Source organism: Podarcis bocagei (assembly GCF_964188305.1).
Source record: "Podarcis bocagei genome assembly, chromosome: 1".
NCBI classification, from domain to species: Eukaryota; Metazoa; Chordata; class Lepidosauria; order Squamata; family Lacertidae; genus Podarcis; species Podarcis bocagei.
The window spans coordinates 41,488,119-41,515,852 of record NC_138125.1 but is presented as its reverse complement, the minus strand read 5'-3'; the positions used below and the strand labels follow the sequence as shown (position 1 = coordinate 41,515,852).

At 43.0% G+C, this 27,734-nt stretch overlaps 1 protein-coding gene across 13 annotated transcripts in view; it reads left to right on the top strand.

Moving 5' to 3' along the window:
• Positions 1 to 13,980: 13,980 nt before the first annotated feature.
• MEIS2 (Meis homeobox 2) overlaps positions 13,981 to 27,734 on the top strand; it is a 230,469-nt gene continuing 216,715 nt past the window's right edge. The window contains exons 1-6 of one of the 13 annotated variants that reach the window (XM_081209146.1): positions 13,981 to 14,956; positions 15,668 to 16,325; positions 17,846 to 17,987; positions 18,685 to 18,735; positions 19,529 to 19,579; positions 20,411 to 20,560. In XM_081209146.1, coding sequence (XP_081065272.1) covers positions 16,120 to 16,325; positions 17,846 to 17,987; positions 18,685 to 18,735; positions 19,529 to 19,579; positions 20,411 to 20,560 — 600 coding nt within the window. In that variant the 5' untranslated portion in view covers positions 13,981 to 14,956; positions 15,668 to 16,119. Of the gene's footprint in view, positions 14,957 to 14,994; positions 15,473 to 15,667; positions 16,326 to 16,444; positions 16,669 to 17,845; positions 17,988 to 18,684; positions 18,736 to 19,528; positions 19,580 to 20,410; positions 20,561 to 27,734 lie in introns of those variants that run through there. The other 12 variants (XM_081209151.1, XM_081209139.1, XM_081209140.1 and 9 more) reach the window with 12 other exon arrangements.

The window sequence follows — 27,734 nt, the reverse complement described above, 5'->3', positions numbered from 1 at the left end:
TTTCTGCCATCTCGTATATATCTTTATTATTATTCCTATATGTATAACCTATGATGGCCAAGGGGGGTGGGGACCTACAATATGTTTCAAAAAGGAGAAACCATTTGATTTCAGCATCTATCTACCATCACAAAATGCATGTTTTAGGAGGGGGTTATTTCCCAACAACTTCCCAAGAGTGCAAAAAATGCAAAAATAAAAATAAAAAAGGGGAAGGGTGGTGGTAAAAAAATATTATTCTATACATTCCCAAGTATCGATTTGGGAATTTTGCTTTGGCAAAGTTATCTGAGTTTCCCTGATGTGGGTATATAACATACTTTATGCTCAAAGCTTGGATGTATGTGGTAGATCCCATGTCATTATGAACAGTTTTCTTGTTCTAGAAGTGAAAGGGTTCATTGTCTTCCCAAAGTTTGCAACCCATCCAATATCAGGAGAGGATTGATTTGTTTCCATTTACCTGGTGCAACAAGGCAAAGTGTGTGTGTGTGTGTGTGTGAGAGAGAGAGAGAGAGAGAGAGAGAGAGAGAGAGAGAGAGAGAAAGTATCAGAATAATCTGTCTCTTAGCAAACATGCAAAGAACATAAATGATAACACAGAATATACAATAAATAAACAGCTAAAACGTAATAATGAACACTTTCCACATGAAATTCTACATAAATATTTTTCACGGAGCTTGTAGGTCAAGACAGTGGCCAAAACAATTAGGATGTACAATACCTCGGTTACCAGAATTTGCTGTGGTATCCACACACTATTTTAATGATGACTACTCCATTGTGGGTATGATGCAGCTGAAGACAAACATTCTAAAGTTCCATTAATTTTGGTGAGTTAAACATGTTTTCAGTGGAAGAGATGGAGTCAAAAATGCTTAATTTGTCTGAGATTTGTGAACCGAAAGGCTACTTTCAGGAAGGCTAATCAATAAATTCCCAGAGGTTCAGGAGCAGCAACTCATGAGAGGGTCTCCTTGGTGATGACCCCAAAAATATGGAACACCTTCTCAACAGAGTTGCATCTGGCACCATATCTTTACAGCTGTTGTTGTTGAAGACACACCTCTTGAACTTGACCTTTGACAAATTAAGAATTGTTTTTGGTGTCCTCCCTGCAATGTATTGCAAAGATTATTGATTTTGTTGTGAGGTGAGGTTTTTGTTTTTTTTAAAAAAAACTGTTTTAATTGTGCTTTTATCTGCCCTGGGAAGTTAAATGTAATTCTGAACTTTTTTTTTCTTTTTAAGGAATAAGTCCCATTGAACTCTGTGGGGCTTCTTAGTAGACATGTATAGGGTGGCACCTAAAATCCCATTCAGGTGTGGGCTTAAATCTCCCTTTGGAATTAATGGGATTAAAAAAATACTGAATATTAAGTATTTCTATAAATATAGATCTATTTATGTGTGGTTCAGCAAACTTTACACTTTAGCCAAGATCATGCTGCTCAACAGCTCAGCTGCTGTGAATCAAAAGGTTAGATTTAAGTGTCCTCAGTCACCCAAGGAACAGTATTATCCAGTATGACACAAGCCTAGATATGTTGTCTTATGATTGCCATATAGCCTCGAGTTGAGAATATAGGACAAACTCTTGTGATGTTTTTGTTTCCACACTGCTTATGCCCATGTATACTTCTCTAGGCACTTCGATCAGAACAATGATAAACAATGAAATTAGCATGGTAATTATTGCAAATGCATTGATAGATATCATAAGGAGTTTGCATATGTCATTTTATATCAAATGTGTTACCATTATTTCATACATAATGATGAATGAGCTTATTACCATTTATATAGCACTTAGCCATGCAAAGTGTGTAACAGTTTTCGGCTGCAGACTTCATATGTTAACATCGGTGGGAGTTTTTTTGCAGAGTTCAATGTAAGATTTCATCCAACATTTTGTTTGCCCTATTTGTCTGGCACTATTTAAAAAGAAATAGTAACCATGTTCCAGTAGACCCAAGTGGTAAGGTCTTTCCTGGACTGTATCACTTTATCTTATAGGTGTGTAGAAGGTGGGTTGCATGTATGAATCCTAGCCCACCCCCCAAGAAATAGAATATTCCCCAAAGATAGAAGTCTTACCGATGTGCTAGTTTTCTCCTGACTAAAACTTGACTAAGGTTGCAATTGTACACACACTGACCTAAGAATAACCCCCATTTAAAATTGTATACATAGAGGACTTACCAGGGATTGAATGCCAGTATAAGCATCTGGCATCTTCAGACTCCAATATGAGTGGCATTGTTCTCTGTGGGCTAGTAGATAGATAAACTGTTAAGATTTGACACCAGAGCCAAGGATTCACTGGGAGTTCTTAGACAAGTCACAGTCTCCCTTTCTATAAAACAGGAATTTTTACGGTCTCCTTGACAGGATTTTGTAAGGAACCACATTGTAGAAATGTCTGGTATTAATTATCTAAACCTACCTTTGCAGAAGCTCATTCTCCAGGTTTTGTTATGTATCTTCTGTGCAGTCCCACTCAGTATTGGATATAATATTGGAAATAAGTTTCCCATTAAATATGTCCCTGGCATTTAGGTGAAAGAGAAGGAAATGTTGAGTGTGAAGAAAAGTTGATTGTCATATAATCTCTTCTCTCCGGCCACGGGTCTAAGGCACTTAGGAAAGCCCCAATCAACATGCTAGCTCTGCTCAGTAGATATCTGGCCAGGTGTCTCTTAGAATGGCGCTGTCTTGCTTCTTCAGTGGCTCTGATAATACACGTGATACTCACAAGGCTGCTGTAGTACTGCTGAAATCGCCCTGAAGTCAATGTGATTTAAACAGGCTTACAGCCTGCAGGATTGCACCTGAAGAGATTACACCTTGATTTTGTACATATTACATGGAAGTAATTCTCACTTAAATCAATAGGAAAGCTTTTCCAGGAAGCTCTCAGGACGGCTGGGCATTCTGAGTCCACATATGTGGATGTAAGCCCCACTGAAATCAGTGCAGCAGACTTCGGAGAAAATATGTTTGGGGGCAGGCACCCACCCACACCCAGAGAGAGGGATGTCTGCCTTTCCCATTCCCCGGAGAGCTGGCTATGATGTGGCACTGTAACATTATTTAAACACCTTAGAAAATGGCTTACATTTGACTTAGCTTCTTGATCCCAGATTTCTATAGAGGAATCTGAAACGATTTTTTTCTAAGCCCATCAAAAGTTGTTGCGCTCTCCCTCCTGCCTCCGCATCCCTGAACTGCTCTTCTCTAATATGTGGCGGGAAAGTCTCAGGTCGAAACTTTGATGGAAGAATCACACTACCGGGCTGGGCTGTGGCGCGGGGGGGGGGGAGAGTGGAGGGACCCCTGAATAACTTAACTGCGGAGGACAACGAAGCATATGTTTATAGGTAGTGAAGAAAGAAGAATCCCCGAATCTGTATTAATTATCCTACAGAGGTAACAGGGTTGCAACGATTCTCAGTTCTGACTAACACCAGCAGATAGCAGCAAATGTGAGAGCTCCCAGACATTATTGAGCGCTGCTGCTGGCTTGTTTTGTTTGCAAAAAAAGAGTAAATGTGGTTGGGAGGGATTGGGGGGGGGTCTCGCTTCCTACCCACCCGCTTCGCTTCTTTCTGCTCGCTAGCGTTAGATAGGGTCGTGTTTCTCCCGTTCCTCCTTAACGGGAGTGGAGGAAACTTTTAACAGGACGGGCAAGAACTACCTCGTGAGAGAGAGAGAGGAGACCCCGCAGCCCGGCTGGCGAAAGGGAAAAGTTCACGGCAGGGTTTCCCCGCCTCCCCCGCGCGCGTGTTTATCTGAGGACACAGTCCTGCCATCCGGAGTCATTAGGAAGGTGGGGCGCCGCGACGAGGCACTAAAGCACCTTTGCCTTGCCGGGGGGGGGGAGGGACTTTGTACTTTAATCGCTGGGTAAATAAAGAAGGGAAAGGGCAGAGAGAGAGAGAGAGAGAGAGAGAGAGAGAGAGAGAGAGAGAGAGAGAGAGAGAGAGAGAGAGAGAGAGAGAGAGAGAGAGAGAGACTTGCCCAAGTGAGCGGATGGTCTCGTTGCGCCTGTTCCTAGAAAGAAGGAAAGGAAGGTTGGAAGAGTGTGGAATCGCTTGCTTTTGAAATCTCAATAGAGATCTGGCCCCCAATCCAAAATCTCTTCAGTGTAACCTGTGAAGACCAAATAAAAAATGTTTCTTCTCACGGGCTTTGTTTACTGAGAGAGGAAACAGACCGTGTGTGTGTATGTTGGTGGGGTTTTTTGTTTTTTTGTTTGGTTTTTTAATTAAAAAAAAACCAATAACGCCGTGCATCCTACTCCTGGACAATATTGTGCCGAGGTACAAAACACGGGAGTTAAGGCGCTAGTCCTCTAGGCGCCAGCCTCCTGCACAGATGCCCGAGGCACAATTCGCCTCTGTTGTTCCGAGAAGACAAGCTTTGCTTTCCTGAAACGAGATGCCCGTCCATGGAGTTTGTCAGGGATCATAAAGTGTGCATCGATTATTCAAAGAGCCATCGATTATCCCAGAATGCTTACTGCAGCAATGGGAAAGGTTAAAAAGGAAACTGACCTCCTGCCTACGTGACACAAAGTCATTAGGTAAATGAGGTATTCATACAGGTTAGAATCAAGGTCAGGCGGATTTTATTGGGGGAGATTAAACGCAGCCTTGAGCTTCGGAGTGCGGGGAGGAAGGGGGGGTCAGTAAATCGGATCCTAAATCCCAACAAAAGCAAACAAGTCTGCCCCCACTTCCAGGTTTCATTTGGAAGGGGTTGGAATTTGCTTGCTTTTGTTCCCAAATACACAGAAAAGTAATATCTGCCGGAGTTGAGCAGCCTTCAGCGAGGGACTTCGGTGAACTGATGCGACCCTCCGGATTTGCTCCTTTGGGGCGGGGGCTTCTGGTCAGCCCCTCTTCTCCCCCCCATCCCATTATCAGGTCGGGTTTTTCTTTTTTTAAAAAAGAATTAAAGATGCGGGCGATGATGTCGAGGAACACCCCGGCGCGCCCCCTGCCTCACTCTCTCCTCCCCTCCCATCGATAGGAATCCGTCAGATTAAGGAGAAAGGAGTGAGGAGAGAGATATGTATTTATGCACATATTTATCCCCTCTAATTAGAGAAATTAATCCTCTTATGGCTAAAAGGTAAAGTCGGAGGCATCCCTTTGATGTTTAATAGCGTCATTTGTGGCCAACATTCCAGCTGATTAAGGCGTAATTGTTGTTAAATGCTTTCCGAGCGCGCGAGGGAAGGAGGCGCCGGGCTCGGAAAGGAACGAAATTCGGGCGCCGAGGGGACGAGGCTCGACGGATAGGCGCTCCGGACCCTCACCTTTCCCCAGCTCCTTAACAGTGGCCTTTGGGCTTATTGCTCCATGCTAAGGCAGTGGGGCTCCTCGGCCATCCTGTCCCTTTTTCGGGGGGAAGTTTGCATCAACCCACACCGTCTGCTGGGTGCGTCCCGTCGCATTTTTTTTACAGGGACCGAGGAATCTTCTCCTTGCCTCCAGCAGGGGAGACACGCCGGCCGCTAGCAGCAGCAAGACGCCCCTCGTCTTGGTCGCGCGTACGGTGGGTTCCTGGAAGCCACCACGCACTGCGGAAACCCTCTCCTGGAGGGGGGGGGGTCACAAGCCCAAGTCGACAAGGTCCCTTATGGGGCCAGAGCCTCCGCGCCCCCAATCCACTCGCCTTACTTCTCAATTTACAGGCAGGAGAGAGTTGGAGGTCCCTTTCCAAGACTTATCACAGGCTAGTTTGGATGGAGAGGAATCTTAGACCGTAATAAATAAATAATAATAATAATAATAATAATAATAATAATAATAATAATAATAATAATAATAATAATTAATGCTGTCCTCGCTAGTGCAAGCATCCAGTCTGGAGGAAACTGCGGGACATCCGCAGAGCAACCTGGGCTTAAGGGATGGGGATGGGGATGGGGATGGGGGTGAGTCCAGGTGTTTGTTTGTTTTTACACATTTTCGCCTCGCGAAGCGGCTCTGCAAGAAAATGCGAGAGAGAAGTTAACCAAGAATTTGTGGCTACTGTTCTTTTCAAACTTTGTGAGCGGGATCTTTTACGCGTCCTAGAAATCCAGGGGTTTCCTAAGGATGGCCCCGATTTGCCTCTGGCCCTCCAAAATCCAACAATGTATGTTTACTCGCCTTGCTCCTGTCCTGCTCGTTTCAAAGGAGAGGACTGAGGCGCTCATTTGACCATCGCGAGGGGCATTTAAATCCATAAACACACAGATCAAAAGGCAGCTGGTTATTCTTTTTATGCCCTTGCGGCTCCTGGGACCGAAGTATCTGTGCGCCTTTCTCGCGTCCAGTCTTCATACAGGTGCGCCTGTTTGGACCGACCCGCCTGGCTTATTCGCCCCAATCTCTTCTTCCTCCGAAACAAGCCTGTTATTTCAAAATCGGTTCGGATGTTTATCCGGAATCGAAATTCGGCAGAAACCAAATAAGTGACTAGGAGCGTAGCCCGAAGTGCAGACTCAATTAAGCGCAGCCACTTCGAAGCGGGATCTGACGGAACGATCCTAAACCTGTAAATCCTACTCTCTTCCGCTGAGCTTACTCCTTAGGGGAGCGAGAGTGCAGCCTAAGTAGGCAAGAAAGCGAGAAGTGGCAGGGATCATACCAGTTGAAATGGGGACTGAATCGGGATGGGCTTTATTTAATCAGGTCGGAAAGGCAAGGGCGACACGGCGGATCCCTTTTGCAAGTTAGGCGAGGCGACCCAGGAAGGGAAAGAGGCGGAGGGGGCTTGATGTAATTGTGCGGGATCTCTACTTCTGCTTCAGCAAAGGAGCCCTGAATCCTTTGATTAAACTGACAGTCGCCCCCCCCCCGCCCGCTTTCTTTCTAGAGATGGGGAAAGGCGTGTGGGAGTTGGTTTGGGGTGGGGGTGGGAAGAGGAAAACTGGAGGGGGGTTTATGCAAATGAGCAGCTCCGAAATGTATTACAAATCCACTGTAATAAACCTGACAGTTTTGACAGTATTGACAACATAAATATATGTTGGAACGCTGCACTTTCAGACACTTAAACCGATGAAGCAATAAAAAGATTCGACTACAATATTTCAAATAATCGACATTGATGTTTTGATACATCATTTTTATACCTCCGATCGATACCCCCCATCCCCACCCCCAACCGCTCTGTGACCGGTCAATTTTAAGTAAAAACCCACCGCAATTATTTACGCTATTGCCAATGACCACCTAATAACTGTTTTCAATTAATTACAGCGGGGCTCAGCATAGGGAGAGCTCACTGGCTATAGCAGTGTGTGCCACAAGGCCCCGCTTCTTCTACAGAGAGAAAATCACCAATATTGCATTCTCTTTGTAAGGGGCAGCGACGGTGTGATTTTTTTTAAAAAAAGAAAGGTGCATTAAGACTGCCCGATTTCTGGGGAGAAAATCGAAAGAGTTTAAGACGCTGCCCAATACAGAAAGCCTCGCTCCAGAAATCGCGCTGTGTCCTTTTGACAGCTTCCGTGGTGCCCAGGAAAACGCACCCAATATTGACTTTTCTTTCTCAAAGTTGAAACGGGTGGTTCCTTCCAGGCAGCTCCAGAAATGGAGCTTCCTTGAAGTGCCAGAGAGAGTTTGCAGTTTCTGGGTGCGTTCAGATTGGAAGGGACTGTCCGGAATTTAAGCACAGCGGAATCCACAACTCGGCCAGAAGCCGGTTTGAGCCACTTAAGGGCTTTGGGACAAAAGGATCTGAACGCCTGAGCATCTCGGTTTTTAGCTCGGGTGGCGGGCAAGAGAAAAGATTGACCGTTGGGGTCTGTGCTGTCTAGAATCCGCTTAAAAACAGGCCAGGTTTTCCATTCCATTTTGTTTGTTTGTTACATTTGGTAGAATTAAATTGGGAAAGTGGGGATATCAAACGCCATCCCTAACCTAGTGAAGTACCAGGCGCATCCTCCTGCGTTCCCTGCTTGTGTATTTTCTGCCCGGCAGGCAAGGAGGCGGCTTGATTCTGCAACAGAAGGGTTCTCCATCTCTGTCCTTTCCTTGCTCGCTACCTACAAAACAAAGGGCCGGCTTCCTATTTGCATTCCGGCTTAGGATGCTAGTGCGTAAAGACGGGGCTATGGAGAAGGTGGGATGTGTTGGGGCGCGCGCTGCAAAAGACCTGGCAAGAATCGGCCCCATTGAAACAGGCCGATTTCGAGAGAGCCAACGTGCTTAGGGATCGGTGCTTGACCGCAGGGGCTTCCTATCTGGAAAAAAAATTCGACGGCGAGTTTGGGATTATTAAGAGGGAAAGGCAGAGCGCGCGCGCAAAGAACCTGAAAGGAACGGGCGAAAGTGCCTTCTTGATCTCCGAACTTTCTGCGGTTAGGGAACTCCTGCTTCGAGACCAGAGATAGCATCCCTTTCCGAAGAAGGGCTTTCAGTTCTGCGGCCAGATCTCTTTTAACTATACAGTACAAAGAAGCGCGGGAGAAAGCGATCTTCAGGGGCTGGTTGGAAGCGGCAGATTCTGGGAGTGTTGGAGTCCCGCCAGATAGCGCTAGAGGGCTGTTTATTGCCTCGCTTCTTCAGTTCAGCGGGATCTTTACAGAATAAACAGGAGAGATAAAGAAATAAAGGGGGGGGACCCACTCCACAAGTGCCATTTTAATTCCTAGAGGTGTTTGGGGAGCATAATAGAGGCTTGCAAGTGAATAAAGAAACTGGAGTTCATGTTGATTTTGAGCAGAAAAAGGGAGGGAGGGAAGGAGGGTGCGGAAAGTTTAACAGGTAACTTACATGAATAATCCTCCTAATTCAACTTTCAAAATTGCAAGCATATAGCGATAGAGGTCAAGAAAAGTTCACCCTGCTGGGCTAGCATTTACTTGGGGTGGGGGGTAGAGAGGATGTTTGAAAAGTTTGAAAACAGGTTGCTGAGAGAGGAAAGAAGACTAAAGAAGGGATAGCACGAAACGGCCTTTGGAAATAGGGGAGGGAATAAAGAACTGGGTGAACAATTATCAAGACCAGAATCAAGGAACACCTCCATCCGTCCCGCGGAATATTTGGCCCTGTGTTTATATGGTGGCGCATTCGCCCTGACTGAGTAGTTCTGATTGTGCGTGTAATAAGTAGGAAGAAAGATCGCTACTGCTCAAAATACTTTACAGAAATCTGAGCGAAATGACCATGCCCGATCCATAGCCCAGTTTAGCTAAAACGCACGAATTCCCACCAAAGACAAAGCATTGAAACGCATTGAAACCGGCGGAGGTTTCTCAACGGTTTTCTGCAGCCACCCACTTTGGATTAACTGGTGGATTGGAGTAAAACAGCAGGGTTTGGGGTGCTGTTTTTTTAAGGATTTGGAGAGTTAAAAATAAATTGCGCCTATTTAAAAAAAAAGTCGTGCCAGCTTTCTGAATAGTAATGATTGTGGTGAGGATACTTCCAGTATAAAGAGAAAATAGAAGTGAGGAAGTGGCTGAACTGTTTTGAAGAGTTCTCCACCTCCCTGCTTTCATCAGTAAATCTGATCCATTCTTTGTCATTGGTTCTCGAAGCAGAATTCAGATCAAAATATTTAAGAATCATCCAGAATTTTCCTATATTAAAAATGGAGCTATTCCCCCCTATTCAATGTGCATAACCAAAACCAAAAATACTTCATTTCAGCAAACAAACACTGAATAAAGTTGCAAACAAGATTATGGCTGAAGTTATTTGTCCCTCCAGCGAGGCGCCGGTCCTTCTAACAGATGTAGAAAAGCTAAGAGGATTTGAACCACGCGAATTTAATAAAACCAGATTAGCTACATGCACTTTCCACACTGTTAGAGACCCCCAAGTTAATGGCACCAGAGAGTATCTATTAGAATATATAAATAGCAGGGGGGGGGGAAAGGACTTTTGGACGGTGGTCAATAGCAACGTTCTGCATCGGTATCTCACCCAGCCGCCATAAAAAACCCTTATCCTCTGTATAGTTCAGAGTGTAAATCTGAAATAATAATTTTGTACACATACACATTCTCTCCCACACACACGTAGACTGAGATATTACCTGTTGTGCAATTCCGCTCTGTCAAAAAGAGAGGAGTAATTTAAAAAAAAATAAATCTAAAAAGACACTCAAATTGTAAAGATGCCACCCTTCCAAAAGCCTGGTTGCTGAAAACAGATTCTTGAAGTTTTAGAGGATTTTCCGAGAGACAAAGGAAGCGGTTTGGAAGTTTGGAGTGAATAGGGTTTCAGCATCCATATTTGTTCTGGCGCACTTGTAAAATGCGATTTGGAGAGGATCTTTAGCCTACTGATTGTCTCTGTATTGTTTTTCTTGAAACGGATCTTTTGCCCTTAATGAATCCCCACACAGCTGGACAGCTCCTTCGCGGACACTGAGAACCCTAACCCCCAACTGACCCCAATTTGACACCACAAGATGAAATTTTACCGCCTGTTAAAACCATTTCCAGCCTGGGCCAAAAGGGGGGGGGAGGGAAGGAAGGGGGAAGCGGATTCTTGACGGAGATGCATTTCCACGCCGGACACCTAATTTCTTTTTTGGACTTTGGGCCGGTTCTAGAAAGGAGGAAAGCCCCACTTGCAGCTTGCAAGAGGACAAGGCTCTGAAGGGACAAGCTAGCTTGGAAATATCACTGAAGTCCACTGTGGCTGCCGTCCTAAGCACACTTATATGAGAGTCAATCCCACTGACATAAAAGGGCCTTCCTTCTGACTAAATATGTTGAGGACTGTACAATGTATTATTATTATTATTATTATTATTATTATTATTATTATTATTATTATTATTATTATCAGCCCAAATGTAACCCATCTCACATATCTCACATGCGTCCAAATTCCGATAACCAACTTCAGACTCTAAATCAAGAACAGTGCTACTCTCAATTAGCTACCCGGGAAATGTGCGTTTTACCGATTTGGAGATGGGGTTAGCTTTTCACCGACCCAAGGAGGGTATGAAATTGGCCACATTGTTGTTATTACTTTGTATTCTTTCAGGTAACTTCAACAGAAGAAAAAGACAGTCGGGGGGGCGGGGAACAGAAATTAAAATGTAGCATTCGAGACGGCAAATGTCCTCGTTTATTTTCCAGATTTTGTTATTTTTGTTATTGGGATATTTAGGTGTTCGGTTGTTTTATTCAGATGCTCGATCTCTTTCGAAAGATATTCAACTCAAAAGTGCCATGCAAATCAGCGTTACAGAAGCCTAGCCGTCAAGTGGTTGGAACAGAAATCAAACGCACCAACTTTCCTTCCTATGAGCCCAAGTATATGAAAGTCTTTCATGCAACTGGATTATTATTTTTTACAAACTATCCTAACATACACCCCCCTATAGATTTCTAAACTAAGGCTTTCTCTATCCCCTGCAAGGTCAATTCTTGCTGCCCTCCCTAGAATACAAGTTTAAAATGTGTCCTGGAAGGCGGGATTGTGTTGGCTGTGTTACAACAAAGCGATTCCCAAGGAATTTAGGAAAGTGACATTTTCGGAAGAAGGAGGGAAAAAGCCTCCGTAAGCACCATTCATCGAGGAGTAGATCTCTTTTAAAGCAATCCGTTGGAAGAGTCCAGCTGCAAAAGTAGGAAAGGATTTGCATAACCTACTGCTCTGTAGGTCTCCGGGCACCCAAAGGATTAACCAAGTATTCATTACCATGAATATCTTGAACTGCGTTACCGATTTATAAGACAGAGTAGAAAATACTGCACCACGACAAAAACCTTCCCTCCGCCACCCCCCGCCCGAAAGACGCCTTTCGCCAAAGGAACCGACTTAAGCGCCGCTTGAAAGAGATCTGCATACGGAGGGCGGTTTTACTCACCTTTCAGTAAAGTCCCGGGCAAGTCAGCCACAGAGGAGAGCGCTTGCTCTTCAGGACGGCTTTAATCTTGGAAGAGGTCCTCTAGAGGGGAGAAAGGAAGAGGGGAGGGAAGAAACGGGGGGGGGGAGAGAGAAGGGGGAGAAAAAGCAGCGTCCTGGATCTGGCTCCGCAGCTTCAGAGGGTGTTGGAAGAGAGCGCGCAAGTCTGGCTTAAAGTCTCGCCGATCCTTTCCTCGCCTCGCTCGCCTCTGGAGCGGCGCGTTCAGCCTCTCCCGCTTTGCCAGGCTGAGCGCTCTGGGAAAGCGAAGCCATGCCCAGTGGCGTTTGTCAGCCTCTCTCTCCACGCTATCTTTCTTTATATGTGAGGGCTGATTTCCCGCAGACATCATTGTTATGATGGCTCATTTAATCAAACTGTTTAATTGCTCCGGTAATCACTATCATCATCACAGGTACTCAATCATTCATCATTTTGGAGGGCTTTATTGACCTCTGGAGCACATTCCCATCGCCCATTAAAATCTGGCCAAATTTCTAGAGCCAACCCCACCCCCACTTGGGTGATTTTTTCCCTCCCTTTCCTCCCCAACTTTCCTTCACTGTGACCCTGTTACGAAGAACCGACTCTCCCTCCGACTCTCCCTCTTCCCAGTTTAAGCAGTGGTGTCATTGTTTTGGGGGGAGTTGTTCTCCCCCCCCCCTTCAATGCTATGTATGTGCGAGGCCACATTCACAAGTAGATACATTGATAAACCCCACTATTAACAGTATTGTCTGGTTTAGATTTTATGTTCAGGGAGCATGAAAGAGAGAGAGGGGGGAGGGGGGAGTACAAAACTGCAGCAATCAATAGTTTGACCATTGCTCCTCCCCTAAACTTCAAGCATTCCCCATGATTGATGATCTCGGGTAGCTTTGGTAATTGACTGCTCTGAGGTAAGGCATGTTTTAGTTCCAGCAAAGTGATTGGAGGAAGCTGCACAAACACATACACACTAACGTGATAGGTAGCGTGTGTATGTATGTGTGTGTGAGAGAGAGTGAGAGAGAGAAGGAGCGAGGGAGAAAGACGAAGAAAGTGTGTTGTGTGTATTTTCAAAAGTTCATTTGATCCTTGGGAACGGAAAAAGGGAGCACCATTTCACTCGATTTGCTGAATAACTTTGCTGTAATTAACATAGCCGTAAAAAAGACATTACCAGGGCAAATACTTTGAGCACAGGTTCCACAAAACACAGGTAAAATTGTACATGTTCACAATAACAGGACGGATTGGCCCATTTAAAACAACAACAGCAGCAACAACAGCAACAACAAGACCCCAGTGCATTCTACACCACTATTTTAAGATAGTGATTTTGCCTTCCAGTCTCCTGGCAGCCTCAGAGCAAAACCTAAAAAGATTTCCCTCTCTCATCCACCCCCCCTTCCAAAAACATCACACAGCGTGGCTGATGGAAGCGATCACTTAATGAAGAACGATGCCAAATGGGGTTGGTCTATCTTCTGCTCCTGGAAAAGTAATTTCGACAACAACAGCTAAAAGGTAGTGGTTTCACACAGAAAAGGAAACACGCACACAGAGATCTCTTTGAATACAAGATTCTGGCATGGACGGAGGACTTTGTTTAAAGCAGGCTAGTTTCCGCTGGCAGATCAACTTTGCATGCTCTCTCTCTCTAACTCTCTCCCCCCCCCCTTTAAACCTTTGCAACTGCCTGAGTTCCTTCGGCTTGCATAGTGGCCATTGAATCGCTGCTAGAAGTAACCTCAGAAGAGAGAGAGACTGAAGGGGGGGGGGGGACACAATGCGAAGCGCTGGCTAAAGAGTGCAGTTAGGCAGATAAGGGTATTGAGTGATAAAATAATCTAATAATAAAAAGCATGCCAGTGCTAGGCTTGTATGGCACTTCCCCACCCCCCCCACCCCATTTCTGGCTTTTTGCAGTTCCCCCACCACGCGCACGCACGAAGCCAGGCAGCCTTTCTTTCTCTCCCTCTCTTCCTTCTCCTGTGCCTCCTTCTTTATCCCACACTCTCCCTTTCCTATCTGAAAAGGCACGTTGATTTGCTATGGGTGTGATTTGCAGGGTGGCTTTCTTCCCCCCCCCCTCCCCGGGTGGCGTGGAAGCAGCCCTGATTGCATACTCTGCATATCACAGGCTTTAAGCGCTCGCTCGCTCGCTCGCTGGTTCTGTGCTCGCTCTCCTCTCCTCTCCTCTCCCTCTCCCCTCTCCCTTGTATGTGTCTCTGTTGTAGGACTGGCTATGGCCACCACTACTTCCGGGTTCCGTCATTTCATTCTCCCGCCGATCAGCGCTGCAAAACTGAGCCTCTTCTATAAGCCAGCCAGCAGCCAACCTGCCAACACTTACTGACACTCACTCATCTCAGAGGGAGAGGTGAAGAGGGAGACAAAATACCTACCGGGGGAAAAAAAAAGAACGGAGGAAGTCCACGTTTTGCAAACTATTCCATTTTTCTTCGCATCCTACCCCACCCTCCCCCTCCCGGTAGTTAAAAAAAAGGGGGAGAGAGGGAGAAAAGAACCTATAGCTCTCCTACAAGACAAACCCCAAACGCGGAGTTACTGAGAGAAGAACCCGAGGTTAAAAAGATTCCTCTTTTCTTCTTCATCATCATCAGCCATCATTCATTCACTACCTTGACATTCCATGGCTTTGATTGACAGCTGGAGTGGCAAAAAGCCATGAGACACGACAGTTTGGTTACATGTGGGTTGCTGACGGGCCGATCGTAACCTTCAGTTGGGGGGTTGACGATTTTTAATTTTTTTTAATTATTATTATTTTTTACGCAAAGGAAGAAAAAAAAGGAAAGAGACAGAGAAAGGGGAAACGGAGAAGCAGCGCGCGGGAAAAAAGAAGATCACAAACTCGACGGGGTTCTTTGCCTACTTTTTATTGTTATTGCTGTTGTCTTTTATGATTATTTAAGCGTGCTGGAGAAGTCTATAAGTGGGTCGAAAGGACAAGGGGGAAAAGGGATTCTTCTTCTTCTTCACCACTCAATCACTTTTTGTTGTTGTTGCTGGACTGGGATATTAAATATAGGACACCTCCAGGAGTTTATCGGAGCGCAGACTGATGGCGCAAAGGGTAGGTTTAAATCTCCAACACTTACCTTACGTGTATAAATCCTCTCTTAAGAGGGCCTGTCGGATTTGCTCGCCTCGGTCGCTGCTGCTCATGGCGGCCACTATTTAAAAAACAACAAAACAAATAGCAGCAAAAATTATTCACCGGTTTTGTGTGTGCGCGCGTGTGCGCGAGTGTGTGTGTGTGTGTGTCTATCTCTCTCCCTCTCTCCCTCTGTGTGAATGTGCGTGCGTGCGTGTGTGTGTGTCTGTCTGCAATTGTTCCACGCTTCTTTCCTCTCTAGCTTTTTCCCCAGCAGCGCGATTTCCCTGCTCCTCTCTAGCTGCTCAGTGGCGCGGGGTTCACAGGGGGGAAGGCTTGCCTGCTGCTGCTGCTGCTGCTGCTGCCGCCGCCGCTGCTGTTGCTGTGGCTGTTGCTGCCGCCGCCGCCGCCTAGGAAATTCAGCTACGTTTGCTGCTTGGTTTGTCTCTGGTTTTGACAAGGACAAGGGGGAATTGCTGCTAAATAATGTTTCTGGTAACTTTCAGATTATTTGCTCTCCCACCCCCCACCCCACTCCTCCCTCGCGTTCTTCCTTTCCCTTCCCAGCCCTGCTTCCCACCGCCGCTCCGAAGTATTAATCTGTTTACTTGTGGGTTGTTTTGTTTATTCGTGCTCCGCTCTCTTCTGACTCGGCGAACATTTTTCGCTTCTCCCTCTCCACGCTTCCAGTTTCCTCCTTTATTTTGCCTTCGGTAGATTTCTCCTCGCCATCAGCAAAAACACACACTCTGTCTCTCTCGCACACACACATACTCCCGGTCCCTTCATTCCCTTCCCCCAGCTCTATAAACTGCACTTTTTATTTTGATTTCAGTCTGTACAGCTTTCTCTCTCTCCACCCTCCCCTCTCTCTGTTGTGGCTGGTCCTGGTTTGTAGTTTTGCTCTGTTTTGTCTGAGTCTGGGTGCTTTACTCTCTTCTGACTTTTGTTGTTGTTGTGTTTTTTTTATTTTATTTCTCTCTCCCTCTTTTTTTGCTCTTTTTTCCTTTCCTCAAACCCTCTTTTCTCCTCCTGGTTTTCTTTCTTTCTCTTTCTTTCTTTCTTTCTTTCTTTCTTTCTTCTTTCTTTCTTCTGGCCCATTTTCTTTTTGACAGTACGATGAGCTGCCTCATTACGGCGGGATGGACGGAGTAGGGGTACCTGCTTCCATGTACGGAGACCCTCACGCCCCCAGGCCGATCCCCCCAGTCCACCACTTGAACCACGGGCCGCCACTCCATGCCAGCCAGCATTATGGAGCCCACGCCCCGCACCCCAATGTCATGCCGGCCAGCATGGGATCGGCTGTCAACGACGCCCTGAAGCGGGACAAGGATGCGATCTACGGGTAGGTACGAGGCAGGGCGAGCCCGGCGCCATGGCCCGGGTCCTTTGCAGCTTCTGTGCGGAGGGGGTGCGCGCGCGGAGGGCTCGGGGATCTTCTTTCAGAGCAGAGACGATCGTAGCAAAGAGTTCCGAGCGGGTAGCCCTGCTGCTTCCATGCGAGAGGGAAATGGCAGGGGAAGGTTTCGAGCAGCGTTTTCAAACAGGCTGCCCTTCCCTGTGTTGCTGCGCTTCTTTTAAGTGATAAGAGCAATTTAGGTCGGTTTAGTCAGGAATGCCGTGAACCCCTATATGGGGGAGTGCACTACAGTGCAGAAATCCACCGATATTTCGGATGGACCCATAAGGTAAACTGAAACTGTATTCCCTTTTTCAGTTAAAGCAGCCTTGATCAGGCTTCCCTAACCGGAGAGTAAGCCTTTGTATAGTTCCGCAGGCACATTTTACACAGAAGTAAGTTCCACGGGGGTTGTTTTGTTTATTATTTAGGGGCTGAGCTGTAAATATAGAGCCGACTCAAAAATAAGACGGTGGGGGTAGTCCTTTGAAAACACCCCCAACGCGGACAAAAATAAATTGAGAAAAGAGGTGGGAGTTACTGACATCCACAGGAGAACAACTAAGCATTGTAGTTGGGAGAATGGAAGTAACTCTCATCAGTACAGATCTGTTTGGCTTATTATTACATTGCTCTAAAATAGGATGTAGTGTCATCACCATCCGAGGAGAGATAAAGAAGGAAAAACTAGAGAAAAACACATTTTCTGCTTATACACAAATGCCATACTTTCGCTTTCCCCTACTTCAATGTCTGCTAGGGCAATTGGGGTGTCTGTGTTAGTATTTAATATACATATATTTCTGTTCAGCTCGTTTATGGCTGGGCAGTTGGTATTTTTATCAGGATGCCCTTCTTCAGCCTGGAGAAACTTTGCTGGCATCCTCTTCCCCCCTCTTCCCTTCCCTTCAGCAAAAATGCACGTTTTCTGGCTGCTGTTAGATTTCACCGAGATATTAAGCAGTTTAAACAGTTTGCGTAAGAATAAAGTTTCCCCTTTTAGCTTGGGGGCAGGAGCGCCCACCCCACCCCTCCTTTAGTTATTGTGGAAACCACGAAAACTTGGCAGCTGAGCTACTTACTGCTCGCCTTCTCGGTGCTTATTGTATTGGCTTATAGGTTCGTGAGGGCCCGATTTTGGCGCTTCTTTTTTTTTTTAATTTAAAGTTTGCATGTGTGTATGTATGTTGTTTTCCTCTCTGGCCTTGGCCTCGCTTTCCAGTGCTGCTTCCCCCCCTCCCCCGCCCCATTTTTTTTTCCTTTATGGAAAGGCTGAGGCGTTGTGAGAAAGCGTGGACGTGTTTTGCTTTTTATTTTCGACAGGAAAAAAAAAATACTTGTTGATCAGACTTTTTTTTCTCTCTCCCCCACCCTCTCTCTCCTCCTTCTCCTCCTCCTCTCAACATCTCCTTTAACCCCCACCCCACCCCACCCCCTTTTTTCTTTTGTGTGTCACTGCCCGGCAGGCACCCGTTGTTCCCCCTCTTAGCTCTGGTCTTTGAGAAGTGCGAGCTGGCGACCTGTACCCCGCGAGAGCCTGGGGTGGCCGGCGGAGACGTCTGCTCCTCAGACTCCTTCAACGAGGACATCGCCGTCTTCGCCAAACAGGTCGAACGCTTTTTAACCCGCCTTTTCTCCCCCCACCCCGCGCAACACCCCCCCCCCAGGCAAAAGCAACACCTCGCACAAAACACCTCTTCTCCCCCCCCCAACCCAACCCCACCCCGCGCAAAACGCAACAACACAACTTTTCCCATGTCTCATTCCAAGTTGTGAGGGAGAGAAACGAAGCGTGTGAGAGTGCTTACATAACATGGTTGTGTTTGTGAGGAAAGATTCCTCGCCAAAAACTGGCCCAAATCATATCTTCACCCGCACCCCCCTCTCTTCTCCCCGTCTCCCCTTTCTCTCTCTCTCTCCTCTCTCTCTCTCTCTCTCTTTCCCCCTCTCTCTCTTCAGTGGACACTGGGAGACATTCATTGGTCACTCTTAGCTTAACAGGAAAGGGGCATTGTTAAATGCGGGTGGGGAGTTAAAAACTCTGCGAAGGGTTTTAAGTCTTTCTGAAACCTCTCAGTTAAACAGGGTGGGTGGGTGGGGTGGGTTTGGGGGCAGAAACTGCACAGAGTGGCCTTCACTTTGCGGCACTCTCCTTTAGTTCACATATTTATATCCTTTCCCCCTCCAGTTTGGACTGCTGCTGGTGGTGTTTGGGTGGGGGGGGGTGTTAATAGGAGTGTGTATGTTAAAGACAGCTGAAATATGCACTGATTTCCCCCCCTTCCCTTACTTCTACTTCATGTAGGTTCGGGCGGAAAAGCCACTTTTTTCTTCAAATCCAGAGTTGGACAATTTGGTAAGGTTCACTTCACCCCCAACCCCATTTTGACTTTTCTTGCCCCTCTCTCCAAGAAACCCCAGCTCGCCCTTTTTTAATTATTATTATTTTTAAAAAAAGGTATAATTGCTAAGCAGGCTGTGTGTGTGTGTGTTAGAGAGAGAGAGAGAGAGAGAGAGAGAGAGAGAGAAACAGACAAGACAGAGAAAGAAAGAAAGATGCTTATAGAAAGTGACACTAAGGAACCGGGAAAGAGCGAACCATCCTTATCCAGGGGCTTCAAAGAGCTCCAGTTCTTAAACATGGCAAGAGGACAACAAACACTTGAGTCCCCAATGCATTGCAAAGCTGGGTTTAAGCCCCGGGAAGCAAAAGGGAAGGAAACGGTGGCAACACGATTCTTTTGCTAATGTGGGTGATTTCAATATTAAAAGTACTAGAAATCCGCTTGCAAAAGAAGTGAAGGCAAACCATTCATCTGGAGCATTTCACCTTTTCTTCTTTTTAAAAAGCCGGTGGTGTGGCGAGTGGCTGTTTAGCTGCTTGGTTGCTTTGCGGACTTTCAGAAACCACTGGGGGAAGGACACCTCTGTAAACCACTAATAACTGCTTCTCTTTAAATGTGTGTGAGAGAGAGAGTAAGGTTTTTTTTAAAAAAAGTGCTTTAGGTTAAAGTTGATCAAAATTGCCCGAGCGTGTCCAATGAGCTAAAATCCTGGATAATGAGGGTGCGCCCTGACCATCAGCGGCTCCCTGCTTGGGTTTTTCCGTCTCCCAAATGACAACTTCTCTGCTCCCAATTTTCTTTCAGATGATCCAAGCAATACAAGTCTTAAGGTTTCACCTTTTGGAATTAGAAAAGGTAAGAGCAAGGGGTGCTACCTCCTTTTTTATTCTCTAACACCCGCCCATCCCTGCATCTTAAAGGTTGTCTTTTGGGAAATGTCAGCTGGACACTGTAACTAGTACTACAAAGCACCGGGTGACACTCAACAAAACAGGCACTTCCCCCCCCCCCTTCTGGAACTTCTCTATTATTTCCAGTTCCAATCACCCTTTCAACTAGCCCCTCCTTTCCCAATCGATTGTATCTCCCCTCTCTGTCTTCCAGCCCTCTGCAATTTTCTTCAACCAGGGATAGTATTTTAAAATTAAGTATCTTCTCATTCAGTGCAGACCTGATCCTCCCATTATCTCCGAGCAAAACATTAAGATTACAAAGAGAGTCACAGTGCCTACGGAAAGGCTAAGGTGCTACAAGGAAATGATTTTGTGATAAAGATCTCTCCTAGTTCCTATAGGAGGTTTCAAAATGTTCACTGCTCTGTCCCAATCCTTTCTATCACTCTTCCCTGCTGAACTGCCTATGCTTCTAGATTTTATTTACGTTTGTCCAGATTTCAGTGCTTTTGATATTATCCTAAATCAGATTTTCTTCTGTCTATAGAGTAGGCTCTCCCCCTTCCTAACTTGTTGCTCAGGCAAGTCTCAGGGGAATAATATGTGCTGTAACAATTTCTCTATTGTTTCCTTGCCTTCAACTATTATGCCCCTTAATTAGAGTTATTCTTGGAATAGATTTCTTTCACAACTGGGGGAAAACCCTCTCCAGTTGCAATCTGATATTTTTCCTCCCACACTCAATTATTATTTTTAATTTTCTTTTTCTTTCCCTTTATTTAAATATATCCAGGTCCATGAGTTGTGTGATAATTTCTGCCATCGGTACATTAGCTGTTTGAAAGGCAAAATGCCCATAGATCTAGTTATTGATGAAAGAGATGGCAGCTCCAAATCTGATCATGAAGAGCTCTCAGGATCATCCACAAACTTAGCAGACCATGTAAGTCTTTTTGATAATTTGTAAAGGTTATAACACATTTAGTAAATCTGTGGATTGTTGTTATTACCACCACCATCCCCACTATTTTGTAATTATCTGCTTTAAATCATGCTTCATTTTCAGTAGGATATTTTAAAGTTTTTTTTCCTTCAGTTTTTGGGGGTGGGAGAGGGGCCCTTTTCATTCAGTTACCGAAAGGTTAACTTATGGCTTGCAGAGTTCATGATCTGAGTAAACGGAAGAGTTGGCAAACTGTCGAATTGGTAGATGCAGCCTTTTCTGCTTTGCAAGACCTATGATCAATGTCACAGAAAAGGAGTAGTAAATAGAAACTTAGTAAAAAGTTGTTGATTTCTGCACTCTGTCTCTAAATGTCAAGTGTTGAGACTTATTGGCAATTATACATTGCATTAAAACAAAGTTATGGTTTCCAGTGCTTTTTCTATGATACAACTTATTATTAGAATGTGGACTTATTGCCAAGTGCCTGGAGCATCTTCATAATAAATTGCAATAACTTTGATGAGCCAATGCACTGCAGAGGCTGGAGAGAATTAAGATTGAGTAACTAGCTACAGGTTAGTGGTTAGTTTTATCACTTCAGTAGCTGGTGAATAAGTTAATGTTTTGGTGGAATGTTCACAAGTGCAGCTGCATGTCTGGCAGTGGTTTTTCTGCATGTGTTTGCCAATTTACTTCAGAGAAGAACTTGGGAAAATTTACCATAAGTATCTACATTGTTAAGCTTTTAAACTTGGGGAAGAAGAAAATACAGTGAAGAAACCGGTTGGGGGGAGTTACTTAGGCTTTGGCAATGAGCTCATGAAACAAACAACACAGACCATGTTAGGAACAATATTTTAACTGTGGGGTATTAAAAGGGGATTCATATGCTATGTATAGGCATCTAGAGGTAATCTTTAATATGCCAAGAAAAGTAGATATACATGTGAAGAAGCAGTTTTCTGTTTGATTATTTTCCTTTTTGAAAGCATGTTGTCAGGTAGTTAAATATTTGCTTTTGTTGTGTATTACCTTTGTTCAGAAGAGCAGAAGTAGTTGTAAAATGAAAAGAAAAAACACCTCAGGTTTATATACGTTGTAAACCATTTATTTAATTTTTAAATACTATGATTCTATCGTTCCATTGTCAATTTCCCCTTCTTTTGAAATATGGTAACTTCAGGGACAAATTTTCATGATATTTAGTATTTTATAATTATCACTCTTAAGCTACACACACACACACACACACACACACACACACACACACACACGTACGAGTAGAAACTACTGAAAGTTTCCTTGTTGTTTTATGATGTCATTTGCTGCTAATAAGGTCCATGAAGCATGACAGAACTTTGACAAATATTTCTTGTATGCAATTTCAAACCTTAAAGTAGTGTGCATGTGAGTTTGTGGGACCCTTAGAAAAGGTTCTGAAATGATAGGCATCCTGAAGGATCAGCATCCACTATATAAAGCAGTGCAAAAACATTGCATGTGTTCCCAGAATAGTTTCATTATAAGAATTTGTTTCATGTGGAAGTGTAGAAATGGAGCATGCTGATGTTTATATTGAGGAGATTAGATAAACTAGCCTGTTTAGGGCCTTGGCAGATGGCGAATGATCAAGCCAATTTGAAGTGCTCTATTATAATATTTAAATTCACCTACAGTGATAGGATGAGGTTTCAGGGGGTTAGCATTTTATAATTTTATAACTGCCTTAGTGGAAAATAACCTCTTTTCCTTTTTGATCTGAAACAACAAACTCAAAAAAGTGACAATATATTTATCTTACACCCATTAGAGTTTGCCACTTCACTGGGTATTACAATTTAAAGCCTTTTATTTCCTGGAGATTTGAGCCATAACATTTTTACCTTAGCCCCCTGCTATTTGTCTTGAAAGAAAGCAATAATTTGTGCAACAAGAACACCAACTGGGAAATGAAGAGTTATATCATGTAGTTGCATTTAGGGAATAGTGTCTTATTAGACGTGTGAGTTAACATTGTCATCCAACATAAAACTTTAAACTAATATTATATAGTTGTAGATGCAGATTGTATGTATGTATGTATGTATGTATACAGATACAGATATCTATCTTTGTAGGAAGTTTCATGTAGCTGGTTTGTTTTATTACAATGCTCTAAAAAGCAGTTTGTAATAATGGTGCCTTTTGTAATTTTAATATTTTGCTGGAAATGATTCATTTGTGAATGCCTACCTGCAAATTAGAATGGTTAGCATGAAAACTTCTCCAATTTGATTCTGTAGGTTTGTTCCCCCCTCCCATTTGCTTTGATATGCATATTTAAAATACAGCCCCAGGCTAAATCTCATTTGGTGAAAGTTGGTGCAGGGGTGATGATGAACCACTTCAGAAGGACACAGACAGCATGTTGTTTCCTCTGTTTTATTTCTTGGCCCACTGTTCTGATCCATGGATCCTTCTCATAGTTTTATATGCATTTGAAATACTGACAATATTTCAATTGATTGAATATGAATAATGACAGCTTTAAAAAGAAGTGTAATTTAATTTGTTCTGTGCCAGGGCTTCTCTTGTGGATATGACAGTTTGTGACAGATACTTGACACCCCCAAATCTCTATACCTCTATTCAGTGTGCTTGTGTATGTTTATGGGTATAGGTCTACAGCGGTGGCAGCAGTATATTAGATACTAATGGGGCTCATGATTTTATATCACTACCCAGCTTAAGAATATAGCTGAAGGATACTGAAGAAATAAGAGACTAGCTAATATTTACAGAAGGGCTCTTGAATACGTGATATTCAAATACTGTATATTTTCTTTATGGGACCCCACTGCTGTGATATTTATCTAACTTAACTTGGTAGGAGAAACAGTTTGGTCTCTACAAAAGCAATAAGTTTTCTAGGAAAGCCAGATACCCCTGCTACGGTTGATGGCAACAAAATGCAAATATTGAATTATATTTTATTGTTCTGTTAACTTTTATATAGCATAGTAAGGGTAAGTTGGCATATAACTTTGTATATCAACTAGGATAATGCTAGCCACTGAAAAGCTGCAACTGTTATATACTATGCTGCATTTAGTAAATATAACAGCCCATAATTAGCATTTGAATTTTTAACACCCTCGTATACTTTTATTGCTCTAAGGTATTAGCTATAGATGGGTAGAAGGTAATTACAACCATGCCCTGACTGAACCAGACTAACTAAAAACCTACTCTAGCTAAGAACTTGTGGTTCTTAGGAATGACAATTTATCACTGTTTCATGTGTACATATATAGCCTAATATGTATTCCTGACGCTCCAGTTTTCGTTTGGGTTAACCATAACTCATATTTTAAAATAATGGCAGTAAAATGTTAACTACTATAGGTATTTCAATAGCAACTAACAGTTTGTTTAACCTATACAGTTGAATGTTTACGCAGAATCATTTTCTATAGAAATCCCACTGATTCCAAGGAGCCTTGCGTGCATGTAACTACTCAAAGGATTGCAGCTTCTTTTGGCATTTCTGAATTAATGGTTTTGAGAAAAGACATACCAATCTTTCCCCTTGCTTGTATATCATTTCAAGCTGAGTTCTTTCTTCACAGAGGCCAAAGCTGACTCTCCTGTCAAGAACATGGATGAGTTGGGCCTCATGTTGTAGGATAAACATCAAAACAGAGTTTGGGAAATATTAATGTGCATAATTTGCACAAGCATTTTTCTATATAACAATACTTCATATTTATGTAAGTGCTCAACACTGTTTATAACCATTATCTCAATAATTCTTACAATAGATGTGTAAGGAAAGTTATATTATCCCCATGTTACATATATACATATACATATGACTGAGGCTGAGAGATTGGCTTCCTAAGACCACCCTATAAACTCTTCTGTAGTTGAGAATGAGTTCACATGTTACATTTTCTTAAATATATAAGATTTTTTAAGTTTAAACCTAAAATTGTAAATTGTTAATACAATGAATAGTTATTTAAAACTACATAGAAACCGAGCCAGAACGATGTGCAGCTCTTGTTGAGTGTGTTCCTGCTGGGTTTGTTGCTTTGTAACATGTGAAATTGCTTAATATATTGACTGTACGTTTATGTGTACTTAAAAAAATTATCATCACCATTTACAACAAATTGATTCCATATGTGTAGGAGAAAATATCTGTTTTCATATGTGCTTCAGTTTTCTTTTCTGGACTTTGAAATGTTGCACCGTTTTCTAACATCATGCAAAGCATGATTGTGGTAAAATGAATAAATTACATAGGGCAACATTCTTTTTTCCTGGTTGCTCAGATTTATCTTTAGCTCTTTTATTAACCAAGAAGTGAACATCCACTTACTCTAAAAGGCTATTGCCAGGAATGCAAGATCAGGGCATAAAGGCTTTTTTGTAAGATTTAGGATTGAGACCCATGTTACTACCGGCATGTATGGATTCTGCTCTCTATGGCAGGCAGTTTGTGTGAAGCAGGTATCCCATGGTTGCAGCGATATTTACCGTACCATTACAAACCCTTGAGTAAAGGGAGGGATTACTTGAAATGTAGTATCAATTTCAGTAGGGCTGCTTAAGAGTAGGTGGTTCCAGGAGTGTGACTATATTATTTTCTAGTGGTCATACTGTGTATAATATAAAAAAGGAAAGTAATCTGCCCTCACAGCAATAGTAATAGTATGTCGCTAAATTCCATAGTTTGTGGTTTGAGGCTTGCAAAGCTACAGGCTTTAGCGTATATGATACCAAGATTTTAACCCTACTGAGGAATAACATATTTGATAAGCTGACACCTTCTCTGGTGATTTTTGTATAAATGTCACTCAATCATTTCTGTTTTGCTAACATCCACTGCATGCATTATATTTGACATAATAATGCTGTTCCATTTTGGTTCTAATGAAATCATGGCAAAGTTAGTCACTTTCTTAAATGTGCCCGGATTTCCCCTATGGAGACTCAATTGCCATGCTAGGTAAGGTGTTGTCGAAGTCAGGCAAACACTTACATATGATTTTTTGATTCCTCCTTTTGCTTAGGTCTTTCATGGGGTGGGGGAGGGCATCACCTTATAGAGTTGGACCTCGCTCTCTAGAACTAGAAGTACTATTTATTTATTTATTTACTTATTTGTTTGTCCTAAGATTTATTACCTGCCCTTCACCATAAGGTCTCAGAATGGGTTACAGCAATATAATGTGCAGTTATAAAAACCGACAAAACCGTTACAATTGTAAAAGCAAGAAAACAATTCCAAATAGAACAGAGCAATACAAATGCAGCAGAAGAGGTGTCCAACACAAATGTATGAGAATAATTATATGGTAAAACTGTATGGTAATGATTTGTGAGGTAAAAAAATTAGCACCTAAAAGGAATTGTTGGAAAGAGGCAGCTTTTGTAAATAACCTACCTTTAAAGCCTCATTTTTGTACCCACAGGTGGTTTATAGATTAGATTAAAAGTTTAGTTGAAATATAAAATGCACAAGAGATTTATATACCTTTCAGGTACATCCTTTTAGGATAGATATGTTAAAAAAGACAGTTTAAGGAAGGTAATGTTTTTAAAAAGTTTATGAAAACTGTCACCACTGGGAGAAATACACAGTAAGAGATTTACGCAGAATGCTTCAGAATTAATAAAAATATTTAAAAACACATTGGATTGGGGTGAGGGTGCGGATGTAAAAACAATTACCCCTTTTCACTAAAAGCCATATTTGTTGTATTATTTGTGCAATTCTGTGCACAGCGTTGATTGTTTTTATTTATCCATGGAATATAATTTTAGGAACACATTTTTAAACTGTGGTTTTTTTCATTAGTTTGTTTTATTATTAGATAAAAGCAAACTTCAGTGCTACAGAATAGAAGTAAATCTCACTGAGTACAGTGGGGCTTACTCCTATGTAAGTGTGCATCAAATTGCAACGTGTGTGCGTGTGTGTGAAACATGTGTGCATGTATGCATATATGTACACATGCCTATTTTATATACTATTACATATACTATTTTACAGATTTAGCCAGTTTAGAGCTTCATGCTCCATACTGAAACTTCTTTATGTGTGTTGCCAATCACCCCAGCTAGCTCTCAAATTTCTTACATTTAGCTACTTTGCTGTAGCCTGGGAGTAGGTTATGTTTCCACCTTGTACAGTATTTTGTGTCTTGTAATATGTTAGCATATAGGACCAAATCATGAGGGCCACAGTAAGTGGTGTAGCTTATCTGATTGCCATAGTACTACTTGGGTGACTTAAGATCTCATCTTCTTTATGGCTATGCCACAGATGTGATGAAATGACTTGAAGTGAAATGAGATGGATTTGGTCTATAGCCACTGTGCCATGCCAGATTTTCCATATGTGAAACGGATTTATAAGAAATACCTTCAATCCTGTGCACAAAATATATTATACATCTTCTTAATGGGAATCCAGAGGTGGAAGTTCCTTTCCCTGTATTATGAAATGGAATGTTTTATTTATTTGCTGTGTATAGGGAGTGCCTGTTTCTGGATTCTGTATATATTTGAAACACTCATCAAAATCAGTGGATTATATCTTCTTCATTTTATTCACCTGTGTGTGTCACTGAAGTGCATAGATTTGTTATTGCACATATTATGGTGAAATAGAAGCAACTTCATCATGGTAAATTGAGTTGTACCACTATAAAAGCAGTATGAGATCAGAATCAGTCCCAGAGGGGGCCCCTGCATAATTAAGGTGATTTTGCCCAGTTTGGGATGCATAAGGAATGTACAGTTAACCCATCTGTATCTGTGTAAGCTGACATTTACACAGAAGTTTGAGGCTTGTTAAATCAGTGTGCTTGGCACTGCACAAGAGGAGTGACCCATATATAGGCATATAAACAGGGTTTGGAAAGTAATTCTTTTTCTTTTTTTTAAAAAAGGAAGAAGCCAGATCTAGTAGTAGTTAAAATGCTTAATATGTCCACTGGATTTGTAACAACGGCAAAATAGTAACGCAACAGATTTGCCTCAAATTCCTAGAGACTTTTGTGCTTTCCATGCTCTTCTCTAGATTTAGCAAAATTCAATGATAGTGCTAAATCAATTTTTTTTAACTTTCAAGGGAAAAAACACTGGCAAAATTGTGTTTCTGTGGAAGGCTGTGTGCATA